This window comes from Ogataea philodendri (assembly GCF_020536065.1).
Source record: "Ogataea philodendri strain CBS6075 chromosome Unknown scaffold2, whole genome shotgun sequence".
Classification (NCBI taxonomy): domain Eukaryota; kingdom Fungi; phylum Ascomycota; class Pichiomycetes; order Pichiales; family Pichiaceae; genus Ogataea; species Ogataea philodendri.
In genome coordinates, this window is record NW_025764020.1 from 220,629 (window position 1) to 234,928 (window position 14,300).

Here is a 14,300-nt window from a genome sequence, read left to right on the forward strand (position 1 = left end):
TGTTTTTAAATTGTTTGCGACAGGTAAAAAGATATTTGCCGATATAAAATATATGGTGGATGAGTTACTCTAACGAAAATACCTTTATATATCGACAGGTGGAGCTATTTGAGAGCCAGTTGAGAGAGCTGACTAACTCCATTCAGCAGTACGAGCCGAACGTTGACGTTTCAGCAAAGCTGGTGACCACTGTCGACACCATTGATCAGGAACTGTCTCAGCTCGAAAGACTTCACGAGCTGAAAAGAAGCCAGGTCTTTGAACAAAACAAGGAAAATCTACGATTGAACGATGATATCAAAAACATTCTTACTTCGTTAATCGACTGTCGCAAAAACCTCAACAGTCTTCCCAAACTAGATACTCATGAACGATTGCAAATGGAGCCCGAGTCTGATTCCAAAGAGTCCAACCTCGAGGCAGTGAAAGAGTTACTCGCATACGCCATGAAATTGGCGAAGTTCTCCAAGATTCCCCGAACATTTGATGGATTTCTCCTACCCAACAACTTTATTTGGCCCGGAGACGATAACATGAGACGTGGTATGCTGGCGACAGCATCGTTAATGCCCGATAAAATTGTCCGTCACGAGAACGGCGAACCCGACGAGCAGATGGACGTCGATATGGTCGAGCCCGAGACAAAAGAACCGGAAAGTCAACAGGCTGACGACGACGACGAGCTTGTTCCCGAGCGTCGTCATAGCTTTAAGAGCTCTGCCAGTCCCGAAAAGAAAGACGCTGCCGCTATTATGGCAGGAATAGATCTGTTTGACGAAAGCGACGACGACGACTAGACGTTTACTCTGTCTTGGTCGACTTTGCTTTCTCCAAATATGAGAAAACGTCTTTTTCGAGGTTGTTCAACGCAGAACGCACGGCCTCAACCTCCGACTTGTCAATAGCCGTTTCTTTATTAGAGCTGGTCCATTCATCAAACTCCTTGGCCAGCTTGTCATAGTTGTCCTTGATCTCCTGGACATCAGGAACAACAACGTTCTCCATAATGTCTTCCTGGCTGTCGAAGTCTGGTAACTTCTTGATAGCGTCATGCAAGCTGGTTGCCGATGAATAGTGTTCTTTGAGTTTTGCAAGGGATTCTTTCTTGACAGGCTTTTCCACAGGAATCGGTTGCAAATGGTATTTTTGCAGTTTCTTCGAAAACTTCTTGCCTTGTGGACTATCAAAGAACACACAGGTGACAATGCTTCCGATATGGACCCAGAAATAGCACGTTTTCCATAAATTGAACGACGGAACGAACTCCAGTAGCACAAATGGCTGCACAATGTATCCAAAGGCAGACTGCGTAAGCAACCAGCTAATCACATCATAAACAGGCTTGTATTTGGAGACGTTGGAGTTGTCCTTGGAAGCAACAAGCGGACGGAAGTTTCTGCGGAACAGTTTTCCAACAGTCTGTATGAACGCGCCAATAATGAACGTCATGTAATATCCAGGCATAGTCCCGTGCCAGAAAGCAGACGTGAGGAAAGTGATGAACGTTGGGAGCATTCCTGGCTTGAGTTTTCCAGTTTCCGGGTCTATTTTGCATGTTCTCAGATAAATGTAATTCTTGAGCCACTTGTTGGTATTCATGTTCCATGCTTCCAGACAGTCGTGGACGTTCTGACCCGTTTCGAAAGCGTACGGGTCGATGTTCTGCACTCTGTTCCAGTACATTTTGTCTGTCTTTGGGTCATAACCGTTATAACCCAAACCGGCCACGATACAGCCGGCCTCACTGATCGACCAGACGGCGTAGTACTTCATTCTGTGCACGATTCCAAGGATCCAGAGGAAACCAACTTTATATAGGAACCACTGTCCTTGGAAGCTTGGAGACGTTGCGTACGCAAGAGTGATTCTCGGAGACAGGTAGATCCAGAGCGCGGCCCACAACGCGCCTTGTACAACTCCACGCAGCGCGACTCTGCCGCTGCGCGGGATTCTGCGCTTGACGGAGCGGCCAGGCCGTTTGTTGAGCGGGACGTCGTCGAAAATATCGGTCAGAATGAACTTTTCATAGTCGCTGTAGTCGAACGAGGGTCCGGTGACAAGCGAGCCATAGAAGAAGACGTAACCGAGGAAGAACAGGATTGGGGGGTACTGCAGCACTGCTCTGGAACGCTGGAAAGTGGTGAGCTGGTTGAATTTGGCAGTGTCCGATTTATACAGTCTTCCGTCGCTGACAGACCAGCCAAACGAGCTCAATTTCATCACTAACACCATCTGGGCACCGGTAATGTCGATCACGGACGGGTCGTAGGTCGAGGCAAAGAATTGAGCCTTAAGATGGTTGGCACATAAAAATAACATCAAACTGATGAGATTCACCCAGGGCATCAACCTGGACCGGTAGTATTTGACCAACAAAAACGTGAACAGCGCATTGAACAGCAGCACAAAGAACCCGGACCAGATTTCTAGAATAAAGAAAATGTACACCGCACTGACGGCGATGATGTAGTAGTTCTTAACATGAAGTCTCTGATCCGGCAGTCTCTTAAAGATCGCGCTGAGCGGAAAAGAGAGAAACAAACACGTGAGAATCTTAGCAGACCCCTCGTCGAGTCCGCTGGCTTCAGCAAACCGCAAAACTCCCACACGGAATGGATTCTGCATTTGTTGGAACTGGCTTAATATCTAAATATTTGATTTTCTCGTGAACTGACCAATTTTTCAACATGCTCAGGACCGCAGGAAGAGTCCGGTCGCTGCACCTTGGCAATGTTTTCAAGCAGTCGGAGCAATCGTACACGTTGAGCAAGAAGTTCGACCACCCACAATCGCTTGTGTACCAGCTGATCTCGGAGGTGGACAAGTACCACGAGTTCATTCCATACTGTACAGACTCGTTCGTGCGAGCGCGAGACGAGAACTCGCAGCCAACCACGGCGGGACTGCGTGTGGGGTTCCGTGAGTTCGAGGAGGAGTTCACGTGTGATCTGCAGTGTAAGAAACCCGAGCTGGTCGTGGCAAAGTCCATCACCCACTCTCTGTTCAAGTCCTTGCTCACCGAGTGGACCGTGCACAGCCTTGGGAACGAACATTGCAAGGCTGTGCTACGGTTGGAGTACGAGTTCAAGAACGAGCTTTACAACCAGATGAGCTCGTTCTTTGCCACCAAGGTGGCCAATCTGATGTTCCGTGCGTTTGAAAAACGCGCGTACGAGTTAGCGCATTCTAGCTCAGAAAATAAATAGACCTGATGTACCTATAAATACTGGTTGAGCCACCAAATTTATTTATCTCAACTTTTAATATCAGATGATTACTGCTAACGGCCGACTTTTCGAATACGCACCGAAACTGACAGCTTTTGAGTTCGGTGACTTGCACTCGCCGAACGTGCTGATCTTCATTGGCGGTTTGGGCGACGGTTTGCTCACCGTTCCTTATGTTCCACTCTTGGCGGAAAAACTAGCCACGATTGGTTGGTCGGTGGTCCAGATCCAATTCACCAGCTCTTTTATCGGGTTTGGTACGGGATCCCTGGCCAGAGACGCCGATGAGATCTCCAAGCTCGTCGCTTACTTGAGAAGCCCGCTTTCTCCTGTTGGTAGCCGCAAAAAGGTTGGTCTCATGGGCCATTCTACAGGCAGTCAGAACACACTGTACTACCTGTCCAAGTTTGCCAAGACTGCCGAAACCGACATCGATTTCGGTGTTCTCCAGGCATCTGCCTCCGACAGAGAGGCAATTGTGTCGCTGGCTGGCGAGGAAGTCACCGATAAGAGTGTGGCTTATGCTCAGGACCTGATAAGCAAAGGCTCCGGCAGAGAGTTCATGCCTGTGGAGATTACCGACCAATTTTTTGGTGCGCCCATCAATGCCAACAGATGGTTTGCTTTAGCGTCTATTCGCGGTGACGACGATTTTTTCTCAACCTATCTCGGTCCTGAAGATCTGAAGCAGACTTTTGGAAAAGTCGAGCGGCCGCTACTGGTTCTGTACAGCGGAGCCGACGAGTACGTTTCGCCAGACACAGACAAACATGCTCTGGTGAAGAAGTTCCAGGCTGCTACGGACCCAAAGTTCTGGTCGCCCTTGAGCACCGTTGTGGAGGGTGGATCCCATAACCTGGGACCAACCAGTAAAAACCCAGACGCACCGGCTTTCGCGGTGGGCCAGGTGGTGAAGTTTCTAGACGGGATCTAGCTTCGTCCACGGCTATGTAGAGCTACCACGAATTAATCGACCCCAAGCTTATCGCTCTGGAAGCTGGAAAAAAATCTCGCTTCTACGGTAGCTGTGGCTATACCTACTCCCAGTTTCCATGCAGCAAGTGCTGCTGCTTAAAAAATTAGCCAAAAAAAACACTCGAATCGTATTTTGGCACTTTTATCAGTCCGTCAGACAGATAGTGTCAATTTTGAATACTCAATGGCCCACACTTCCGGATCGTTCGAGCTGATAGTGCTGGGTTGCTCGGGAGGCCCCCTTTCAGGGAAAACTTGCGCCTTTTTGCTCAAGCCTGCACATGTGTCATTTGAACAGATACTTAAGGAACAACAGTCTCACTTGATAGCATTGGATGCCGGTTCAGGCTTGGAAACGGTTGCAGATATAGTGGCTGATTGTCGCAATAATACCAACAACGTATCGTCGTACCTGACAGGATTGTATCCGGACTCAGAGCCATTACACCACTACTCTGATATATCGAGCTTGACCACCGCAAGACCCTTTAATTCCGCCGTGTTGCAACTTAACAAGTCCAATTTGGAGCTTGCACGAGCCATAATAAGCAAAATCTCCGCCTACTTCATCACACACGCACACCTCGACCATATCGCGGGATTGGTGATTAACTCACCCGGTTTTTCGGGAAGCACCAAAGTCCATGGATCCGAAGAGACAATCGACACTTTAAAGAACCATATTTTCAACGGGAAAGTATGGCCGGATTTGGACTACATCCAGTACAAGGCGTTTCCTTCGACACCAGCGTTCCAAAAAGTCGGACAAGCAATGCATCTCAAGGCGTACCCCACAAGCCACGGATTAATCCATAGCAAATTTAGGTACAAAAGCGCAGCATTCCTCATCAGAGAAGACACAAAAGACGATCATATCTTGGTGTTTGGCGACGTGGAAAGTGACCCGTCGTCAAATACAAACTACATTGAACAAATCTGGAGTGATGTGGCAGAATTGGTTCTTTCTAAACAACTACGAACCATCGTTATCGAATGCTCTTCTGTCGACAAGGCTCCAAGTGAACCTCTGTTTGGACACATGTCTCCACTCAATCTGATCAAGGAGTTCTCCCAACTAAGCAAAATATGCTCGCAAAAAAATCCAACCACGAAGCACCCGCTTCAAGGAATTAACGTACTTATCATCCACGTGAAGGAAACCTTTGATGGAACAGGCGATCCGCGTAAGAAAATCCTCAACAAACTGAGACAATTGAATTTGGAGCACGATCTGGGATTGCATTTCACTATGTGTATGCCTGGACTTAGTTATATCATATAGACGACGACACGACTTATAATTGTGGTAAACCGTAACCAGAGATGTCTTTGGCAAATCCCCATTTCATATCCTCGCACTTGACGTCCTTTTGGATCTCGATCTGCTTGGTGGACTTCTCGACCACACAAAGAGTGTATTTATCCAATGATCTGGCGTCTCTGTAGAACAACACCTTCATACAATCCTTCACAAGCTGCACTGCATCCTCCTTAGTGAGATTCTTCACGTCCTCATCGGTGTCGGCCTTCTTTCTAAGCAATGGGATGGCCAGATGCGCTCCAAATCCAGTGGCCAACGCTGGAGACGTGTATGTCACGCCCAACAAATCGACATACTTTAAAAACACTTCTCCCTGCTCGTCGAAACCAGCAACGATACATGCGTTCCACAGCGGATCCATCTTAGTCCGGCGGTTATAGAGAACTCTGGTAAGATATTCGTGCACGTGGTTGGCCTTCAAGTGGTCGGATTCCATGTCGTAACGGTCCTCAACCACCAGGTCGTCAAGAATTCTGTGCAAATGTTGCATGTCACTAATGTCACCTGAAATGCCCACGATCGTGTCTTTTCCAACTTTGACAATTCTCTCGACATCATCAAGCTTCATCAATGAGCCGTACGCTCCCATGTTGTCGGCAGCAAGAACAACACCGTCCTGATAACGAACAGAAATCACAGAGGTACCTGTAATCATTGGCTGTTGGGTATGCATGGTAGGGAAGTCTGACACATCTTTAATGTTGGTGGTACGTTTGTTTGTAGCATGGGCAATTTTAGCATTGTATGGGCCATAAACAGAGTCCAATGGCTTTCCCCATTGGAATGGATCGTGGTTCATATTTAAGTGGCAAAATATTTATGTCGAGCTTTTTTTAATAGAGACGCAAATTTGGGGTCGACCGACCCGGTTTAGGGATATATCGACTCGGACTCGAAATCGGGACCAGGGAATAAATAATTTAGCAGGATTATCATGAGAGTGTCGATTCCAGTGCTTGCCAAATATGTCCCCAGCATCAAGTTTGTTGGTGGACCACACGTGTTTACTAGTAAGTTGTTACATTGAGCCACTAACAATAGAATCCAGCAGTGCCCCGGGACCTCATCCGTGTGCTCCAAACTCCATAATGCCCAGCAAAGCTTCCTCTGGTGCTTCCACAACGCAAAGCTTCAGTACGGGCCCTATTGCCTTTGAGAGCAGAAACTTGCTCTCTCCGCGTTTCAGATATACCGCTTTGGAGGAATTAGAGATCGAAGACGTGAATACTGGAGGGGCAGAGTACATTATTAGATAAGGAGATAGATTCCACGGGACAAGGGCTTACAATTTGTCGAATGGGGTTGGAAACAAGTTGAATACGTTCGAACATTGAAATTTCGAGGTGAGTATTATCACTACAGTCTAAAAGCAACAATCACCTGCATCTCGGGGTGACAAGTATAGCAGTAGCGACCATCTGCCCTCTGAAAGTTCGATTTACCCCCCCACTACACGAAATCCTGGCGCTTGCTAAACAAATTTCATGTGTCCCCCACCTGTTGATCCCCCATTTTTAAAACCCCCATCTCGTGCTCGCTCCCCTTAAATATCAAATATTTCCAATTAAATTATTGTATTTTTTTATGTCGCAATCCAGATACGACTACGACGAGAACTCAGAAACCTGGCCGTACTTCGTGCTCACAGGGGTTCTCTTACCTCTGTTGCCGACAACCTGGTCACTGGTGAGTGAAAACCTGAGTTCGGGCTCCAAATCGTCGGATGAGCTTCGTTCTGTTTCGTGGTTCAAACCTTATAACCAGGTGGCACAGAACCAATACCGGTCGAAAAAACGTGCAAGAAACACGCTTTCGCGCAAATTTGTTCTCGTTCTGGTTGGATGGGTTCTTGTTGCCGCAATTATTTACCAAATAATGACGACCGAGCTGGTTGTTGGCGAAACAAGCTTTGATCCATGGAAAATTCTCCAGATCGACGAATCCGCTTCTGAAAAGGTCATCAAGTCGGCTTACAGAAAGCTGTCGCTGAAATTCCACCCGGACAAGGTGGATACATCCAAAATGAGCCAGCAGGAGATGGATGCTGTTGATACCGCGTACGTGCTGATCAACAAGGCCTACAAGGCTCTAACCGACGAGTCGGTTCGTGAAAACTTCTTGAAATACGGCAACCCAGACGGACCAGGCGAAGTGAAACACGGAATTGCATTGCCTAAGTTCCTGATTGAAGGAAAGACTTCGCCTGTTCTTGTTGTGCTGTATGTTCTTCTCATTGCAATCATTTTACCTACGGTTGTTGGCTCTTGGTGGAACGGTGTCAGATCTTACACCAAGCAGGGACTGCATGTCGATACGGCCGCTCACTTCTTGGACGTGTTGATTAACTACAACCCTGCAACTATCTGTCAGATCGAGACGGTGCTGAAATATATCAGTTCGGCTACAGAGTTCCAATTAATAGACAAGTCGCTTACCCCGGAGAAAGTTGAGTCTTTGCTTATTTCTCATCTTGAAAGAACTCATCTGAATGGAAAGGATGAAGGACTTAAGCAGGAGATTGTTGCCATCGCTCCGAAATTGATTATTGGCTTCATCGACATCGCATCCAGTTTCAGAAACACCGATTTGTGTTTGAAGCTTGTTGAAACACACAGATGTATTATTCAGGCATTGAATATTGAGAAAGACCCATTGTCGTACAAGTACAGACAGATTTTGCAGTTGCCAGGCGTGGACCTGGACAAGTTGGACACCACCCAACCAATCTACTCTTTGGGTAAGTTACTGAAAAAGCCAACCGTCAAGCCCGAGGAGTTCTTGAACGCAGATAAGACAGATAACATTTTGAAAATTGCTTCAGAAATCCCATTGATCGAGCCGTTGGATTGCAAGTTTAAAGTCACCGGTGAGACGTTTGTTCCACCAAACGCCAATGTCCATATTAGTCTCAAATTTTTGGTGAAGTCACCTGCTCAAAAGTCAAAGCCAGAGACGTCTAAATTGTCTAAGGAGGTTCAGACCACACAACTCAACGAGAAGGAGACGATGGAGACATTGAGAAACCCATTGAAGATTGTTGAGGATCAACCGAAGATTAAACTGAGCACCGCTCCGGCTTATTTCCCCGACCCTGACTACCTGAAGGAAAATAACGGATGGATTGCCTTTTTGATCGTTCAAAAGGATGGAAAGCTGGGAGAGAACCCTCAATTTGTTACGAAAGTTGACCTTGCTAACTTGAAGCTCACACAGGAGGAGTTCTTGGAGTCCAAGGCCGTCGTTTCGACTTTCAAGTTCCCACTAACTGCTCCAACTCCTCAGGAGGAAGGACAGTTCCAGTTCCGTCTTATTTTGAGACACCTGGTTTATTTCGGTTCTGACCTGGATATTCCATTGGTGATGGAGGTTGAGAACAAACCAATCGAGGCTGCAGAGAAGGATTTGTACGAGATCGAAGATCCCGACGAAGACTCCCTAGCAGGCGCTTTAGCACAGATGCGTGGAGAATCGGTTCGCAAGATCGAAGCTGAGTACAGCAGCTCGGACGACGAGTCCGAAGAAGAAGAAGAAGAAGAGGAGATTGATTGGACAGATATAGACACCGACACTGATGTGGAGGAAGAGGAGAAGAAGAAGGAAAAATAGCTTAGCAGCAATCTCATTTGTTATTACCCCGTATTATTCTATTGGCGTAGTCGAGCAGTTGGCCGTTACCATCCTGGGTGACAAAAAATCTCTTTTTGGCTCTGTCCTTCCAGTATATCACACCGATTTCTTCACCGTAAGAAAGCAGCTTGTCAAACTCCAGATCGGTGGAGAAGTCTTTATAGAGATATCCTTTGCAAGTCTGGATTCTGTCGAGCTCGAGCTGCCAGAGCTTGATCTGGTCCACCACGGTGGGCGAGAGGATTTCCAGATCTATTTGGTTCTGGCCGGGAGCGTTACCGACCGAGGAGTCCAGCTCCATCTTGCGTGCCAACTTGTCTTCTGCCTGTTTCACCATCCACGGATGGGCATGGGACTCGAGATAGTTGATCATCTGGTCAGCGGTGATTCCGTTCATCAAGGCGCGTCGAACAGAGTCTCTGGTGATGATTCCCGTCACCATGTTGGAAAATCGTGCTTTCAGATGCACAAACAGGTTGAGAATAGCAATCTGCAGAGGGGACGTGGTGTAGCAGTAAATTTTGAAGTTTGTCTCGACAATGATGGTCCCCTGGTTGTTGCTGCTCTTTGAGTTTGCAATTTCCTGGTCGATGGCGGTGGCGGACGTTTTGAAGTTGCAATGTTCCGAAGTCAATGTGGTTGCCAGTCGAGTTGGATAAAACACCTTTTTGTTGGTTTTGGAAGGAGAATAAATAAGCCCATAGTCAATGAGATCGTCCAGCATGATCAGCTGGGTGTCACTCAATGGGTCTACCGGATATCCTTGTCCCAGCTCGAGGGATCCAAGCATGAATATGAAATTGAGCACCTCCACCGGGTTCATCATCAGTTTCTCAGACATTTTGAGATACTGCAACAATAGCGTCCATATCTGGGAATTGATGTCTTGAAGCAGGAACTGAAACCCGTTCTGGGTAATGAGCAGGTTCTTTAGCGTCTGGAGGGAGGAATTCGCTTGCAAGTTGATGGTTGGCTGGTAATCGTACGCTTCCGATTGTTCTCTGTGCGATCTGTCTGATGGGAGCTCCATTAGTCCGCTGTATCTGAGCAACGTCAAGACGCCAATACTTGGCAAATCCTTAGTCTCGGAGCCAACCATGAAATGCAAAATACTCTCCCAACGGTGCAGACAGTACGCATCCAGCGAGTCCACACTGATGGTTTGGATGCTATCGAGATTATTATCCTGAACAACCTCGTTTTCGTCGCGACTTCCGGTCAACGCGTTACGGAAACTCTGTCTGAACGTCGAGTTGAGAGAAACAAACGGCATTTGTGTGGTTTGTCCCGTTTGCGGGTGGGTGAATATCCGTCGTGTTTCCTTGAGCAAGTTCAAGGACTTGAGTCTTTTCAACGAGTCGTTCTGGTATATTTTGCTCAAATTGCGCGAGCCATTAAAAGAGTTGGATTTGATCCACCTGTTCAGATCAGAGTACGGAATGGCCGTGTCTTGGAACAACATTGACATGATATAAAATTTTGCCAGCGAGGGAAGCAACCGAAATACCGCCAAACACGTCTCTGGCGATCGATATAGCTGCAAATGGACCGACTCCGGCAGATTGTCCAGATACTCATTGATGGTGGATTTGAAAAGTTCTGATTGAGCCGGCTGGGCTGAAGAATCAGACATTCTTCGTATTAGTAAAATTCACGGGCTGCGGGTTGAAAAATATTTAAAAATTTTATATCAACCTCCCCAATGTCTTTTGAGGACCTGCTCCAGCCCACTTACAAGGGGAAGTCGCTCACGGACCCGATAGACACGGCAGAGGACAAATGGAATCTGTTACCTGCTTTTTTGCAAGTGAAAGGGCTGGTCAAACAGCATCTGGACTCCTTCAACTACTTTGTGGATACAGATCTTAAGAAGATCATCCAGGCAAACGAGAAAGTGTTGAGTGACGTTGATCCGGAGTTTTATCTGAAGTATCTGGACATCCGTGTTGGATACAAGAGCGGAAACAAGGCCAACGAAACCGAGGTGTTGTTACCACCGCATGAGTGTAGACTCCGTGATCTCACTTATAGTGCCCCGATTTATGTCGATGTCGAGTACACAAGAGGCCGCAAAATCATCATCCACAGAGACCTGGAGATCGGTCGTATGCCCATCATGTTGCGGTCCAACAAGTGTATTTTGAACGGACGTAACGAGACCCAAATGGCTTACTTGAACGAATGTCCTTTGGATCCGGGTGGATATTTCATTGTCAACGGTACCGAAAAGGTGATTCTTGTTCAGGAACAATTGAGTAAGAACAGAATCATCGTTGAGGCAGATGAAAAGAAGAACATTTTCCAGGCGTCTGTCACATCCTCTACACACGAAAGAAAATCTAAAACTTATGTGGTCACTAAGAACGACAAGATCTACCTGAAACATAACTCGATCAGCGAAGAGATCCCGATTGTGATTGTGCTCAAAGCAGCGGGTATAATTTCTGATCTTGAGATTCTGCAACTTGTTTGCGGTAACGATTCTGTTTACCAGGATCTGTTTGCGGTCAATTTCGAAGAGGCCGCCAAACTCGGAATCTACTCCCAGAAAGAAGCCCTGGAGTACATTGGACGCAAAGTGAAAACCATCAGACGTTTGAACGCTCCAAAATTGAGCATCATCCAAGAAGGTATCGAGGCAATTGCCACCACCATCATTGCACACATTACCGTGGAAAACCTTGACTTCAAAGAAAAAGCTTTGTACATAGCCATCATGACCAGAAGGGTGGTCATGGCGATGCACAACCCGGCTCTCGTCGACGACAGAGATTATGTCGGTAATAAGCGTTTGGAACTGGCCGGACAATTGATGTCTTTGTTGTTTGAAGACTTGTTCAAGAAATTCAACAACGACTTCAAAGCCAACCTCGACAAGATCCTAAAGAAACCCAGCAGAGTCTCCGAATTCGATGCTTTATTGCACATCAACATTCACTCCAGTAATATCACCACCGGTCTGAACAGAGCCATCTCTACCGGAAATTGGTCGCTCAAGAGATTCAAGATGGAAAGGGCAGGTGTCACACACGTTCTTAGTCGATTGTCGTACATATCTGCGCTGGGAATGATGACCAGAATCTCGTCCCAGTTTGAAAAATCCAGAAAGGTGTCCGGACCCCGGGCTTTGCAACCATCTCAGTTTGGTATGCTTTGTACCTCCGATACACCAGAAGGAGAGGCTTGTGGTTTGGTTAAGAACCTTGCATTGATGACTCACATCACCACCGACGACGAAGAAGACCCTATCAAGCGCCTTTGTTTTCTTCTTGGTGCAGAGGACATCTCCATCACAGACAGTTCCACTCTTCACACAAACGGAACATTTGGTGTTTACTTGAACGGTACAATGATTGGAACCACCCGGTTCCCAGGATCGTTTGTTGCCAAGTTCAGACACCTAAGAAGAACCGGAAAGATTTCCTTCTTTGTTTCCATCTTCACCAACGTTCATCAGGCAGCCGTTCATATTGCTGCAGATGGTGGCAGAATTTGTAGACCGCTCATTATTGTTGAAGATGGAGTCTCAAAGGTGAAAAGCGAGCATTTACGGAAACTGCGCGAAGGCGAGTGGTCGTTCGACGACTTCTTGATCAACGGATTGGTGGAATACCTTGATGTGAACGAAGAAAACGACTCATACATTGCACTTTACGAAAAGGATATGGTTCCAGGTATCACGCATTTGGAAATCGAACCCTTCACTGTTCTCGGAGCAGTTGCGGGTCTTATCCCATACCCTCACCATAACCAGTCTCCAAGGAACACTTATCAATGTGCGATGGGTAAGCAGGCTATTGGAGCAATTTCATACAACCAGTTCAGAAGAATTGACACTCTGTTGTATTTGATGTGCTATCCTCAGCAGCCAATGGTGAAGACCAAGACCATTGAGCTGATCGACTACGACAAGCTTCCGGCCGGACAGAACGCAACGGTTGCCGTGATGTCTTATTCTGGATACGATATCGAGGACGCTTTGGTGCTGAACAAGGCGTCGATCGACCGTGGGTTTGGACGGTGTCAGGTTTTGCGTAAGACCACCTCTGTTCTGAAACGGTATCCCAACCACAGTAAGGACGTTCTTGCGGGAATGAGAGTCAGAGAGGACGGTAAACCAATTTTCCAGCACGAGGCCCTGGGTCCGGATGGTTTGGCCGAAGTTGGTGTCGAGATACAAAGTGGTCAAACCTATATCAACAAGTGCGTCCCTACAAATGCTACGGAGAGTGTTGTTGGTGGACAACCAACGATCAACCAACAGCAGCAGCACAGAGAAACTCCGGTCAATTACCGTGCACCAGTGCCAAGTGTTGTTGACCAGGTGATGATGTCTGTTAGCGACAACGACCAGGCCTTGATTAAGGTTCTTTTACGCCAAACCAGAAGACCAGAGCTTGGAGACAAGTTCTCGTCTCGTCACGGACAGAAAGGTGTGTGTGGAATCATTGTGCAACAGGAGGACATGCCGTTCAACGACGACGGAATCAGTCCCGATATCATCATGAATCCGCACGGATTCCCTTCGCGTATGACTGTCGGCAAGATGTTAGAGCTTGTTTCCGGTAAGGCTGGTGTGTTAGACGGGTCTTTGCAGTACGGAACCTGCTTTGGAGGATCCAAACTGGAAGACATGTCGCAGATCCTGATCGACAAGGGATTCAACTACAGTGGAAAGGATATGCTTTACAGTGGAATCACCGGAGAAGCTTTGCAAGCCTACATTTTCTTTGGACCGATCTACTACCAAAAGTTGAAGCACATGGTGGTTGATAAGATGCACGCGAGAGCCAGAGGTCCTCGTGCTGTTCTGACCAGACAACCTACTGAAGGACGTTCCAGAGATGGAGGATTGCGTTTGGGAGAGATGGAAAGAGACTGTGTGATTGCATACGGAGCTTCTCAGCTGCTTCTGGAAAGACTGATGTTGAGCTCGGATGCGTTTGACGTTGACGTTTGTAACTCCTGTGGACTGATGGGCTACAACGGATGGTGTCCGTCGTGTAAGACGAGCGAGGGAGTGATCAAGATGACCATTCCATATGCTGCGAAATTGCTGTTCCAAGAGCTGATTTCGATGAACATTGCGCCAAGATTAAAATTGGCGGACGTTTTTTAGATAGAAAATAATGTAATAGCCCGATCTAAAA

General features: G+C 47.1%; 10 protein-coding genes and 1 pseudogene across 11 annotated transcripts; 8 read left to right on the forward strand and 3 right to left on the reverse strand.

The window, feature by feature from the left end:
* Nucleotides 1–59: 59 nt before the first annotated feature.
* Nucleotides 60–797, forward strand: OGAPHI_003730 (uncharacterized protein; the record flags this gene model as incomplete). Its single annotated transcript, XM_046204734.1, has 1 exon — nucleotides 60–797. The coding sequence occupies one exon, from the start codon at nucleotides 60–62 to the stop codon at nucleotides 795–797; it is 738 nt and encodes a 245-aa protein (XP_046060748.1).
* Nucleotides 798–801: 4 nt separating this feature from the next.
* OGAPHI_003731 (uncharacterized protein) lies at nucleotides 802–2,625 on the reverse strand (the record flags this gene model as incomplete). The annotated part of the gene is made up of 1 exon (XM_046204735.1): nucleotides 802–2,625. The coding sequence occupies one exon, from the start codon at nucleotides 2,623–2,625 to the stop codon at nucleotides 802–804; it is 1,824 nt and encodes a 607-aa protein (XP_046060749.1).
* OGAPHI_003732 (uncharacterized protein) lies at nucleotides 1,289–2,226 on the forward strand (the record flags this gene model as incomplete). The annotated part of the gene is made up of 2 exons (XM_046204736.1): nucleotides 1,289–1,309; nucleotides 1,819–2,226. 2 exons carry the CDS (start codon nucleotides 1,289–1,291, stop codon nucleotides 2,224–2,226), a joined length of 429 nt encoding a protein of 142 aa, XP_046060750.1.
* Nucleotides 2,626–2,687: 62 nt separating the features above from the next.
* OGAPHI_003733 (uncharacterized protein) lies at nucleotides 2,688–3,206 on the forward strand (the record flags this gene model as incomplete). The annotated part of the gene is made up of 1 exon (XM_046204737.1): nucleotides 2,688–3,206. One exon carries the CDS (start codon nucleotides 2,688–2,690, stop codon nucleotides 3,204–3,206), a length of 519 nt encoding a protein of 172 aa, XP_046060751.1.
* Nucleotides 3,207–3,270: 64 nt separating this feature from the next.
* On the forward strand, nucleotides 3,271–4,161 carry OGAPHI_003734 (uncharacterized protein; the record flags this gene model as incomplete). Its single annotated transcript, XM_046204738.1, has 1 exon — nucleotides 3,271–4,161. The coding sequence occupies one exon, from the start codon at nucleotides 3,271–3,273 to the stop codon at nucleotides 4,159–4,161; it is 891 nt and encodes a 296-aa protein (XP_046060752.1).
* A 225-nt stretch (nucleotides 4,162–4,386) lies between these two features.
* On the forward strand, nucleotides 4,387–5,484 carry OGAPHI_003735 (uncharacterized protein; the record flags this gene model as incomplete). The annotated part of the gene is made up of 1 exon (XM_046204739.1): nucleotides 4,387–5,484. The coding sequence occupies one exon, from the start codon at nucleotides 4,387–4,389 to the stop codon at nucleotides 5,482–5,484; it is 1,098 nt and encodes a 365-aa protein (XP_046060753.1).
* Nucleotides 5,485–5,497: 13 nt separating this feature from the next.
* On the reverse strand, nucleotides 5,498–6,322 carry OGAPHI_003736 (uncharacterized protein; the record flags this gene model as incomplete). Its single annotated transcript, XM_046204740.1, has 1 exon — nucleotides 5,498–6,322. The coding sequence occupies one exon, from the start codon at nucleotides 6,320–6,322 to the stop codon at nucleotides 5,498–5,500; it is 825 nt and encodes a 274-aa protein (XP_046060754.1).
* A 166-nt stretch (nucleotides 6,323–6,488) lies between these two features.
* On the forward strand, nucleotides 6,489–6,779 carry OGAPHI_003737 (uncharacterized protein; the record flags this gene model as incomplete). Its single annotated transcript, XM_046204741.1, has 1 exon — nucleotides 6,489–6,779. The coding sequence occupies one exon, from the start codon at nucleotides 6,489–6,491 to the stop codon at nucleotides 6,777–6,779; it is 291 nt and encodes a 96-aa protein (XP_046060755.1).
* A 328-nt stretch (nucleotides 6,780–7,107) lies between these two features.
* OGAPHI_003738 (uncharacterized protein) lies at nucleotides 7,108–9,129 on the forward strand (the record flags this gene model as incomplete). The annotated part of the gene is made up of 1 exon (XM_046204743.1): nucleotides 7,108–9,129. The coding sequence occupies one exon, from the start codon at nucleotides 7,108–7,110 to the stop codon at nucleotides 9,127–9,129; it is 2,022 nt and encodes a 673-aa protein (XP_046060756.1).
* OGAPHI_003739 lies at nucleotides 8,250–13,785 on the reverse strand (annotated as a pseudogene). The gene is made up of 5 exons: nucleotides 13,751–13,785; nucleotides 12,965–13,484; nucleotides 11,145–12,019; nucleotides 9,157–10,784; nucleotides 8,250–8,452 (listed from the first exon to the last, which is right to left on the reverse strand). Coding segments are annotated over exons 1-5 (3,261 nt in total).
* On the forward strand, nucleotides 10,853–14,269 carry OGAPHI_003740 (uncharacterized protein; the record flags this gene model as incomplete). Its single annotated transcript, XM_046204744.1, has 1 exon — nucleotides 10,853–14,269. One exon carries the CDS (start codon nucleotides 10,853–10,855, stop codon nucleotides 14,267–14,269), a length of 3,417 nt encoding a protein of 1,138 aa, XP_046060757.1.
* Between the last annotated feature and the right edge of the window lie 31 nt (nucleotides 14,270–14,300).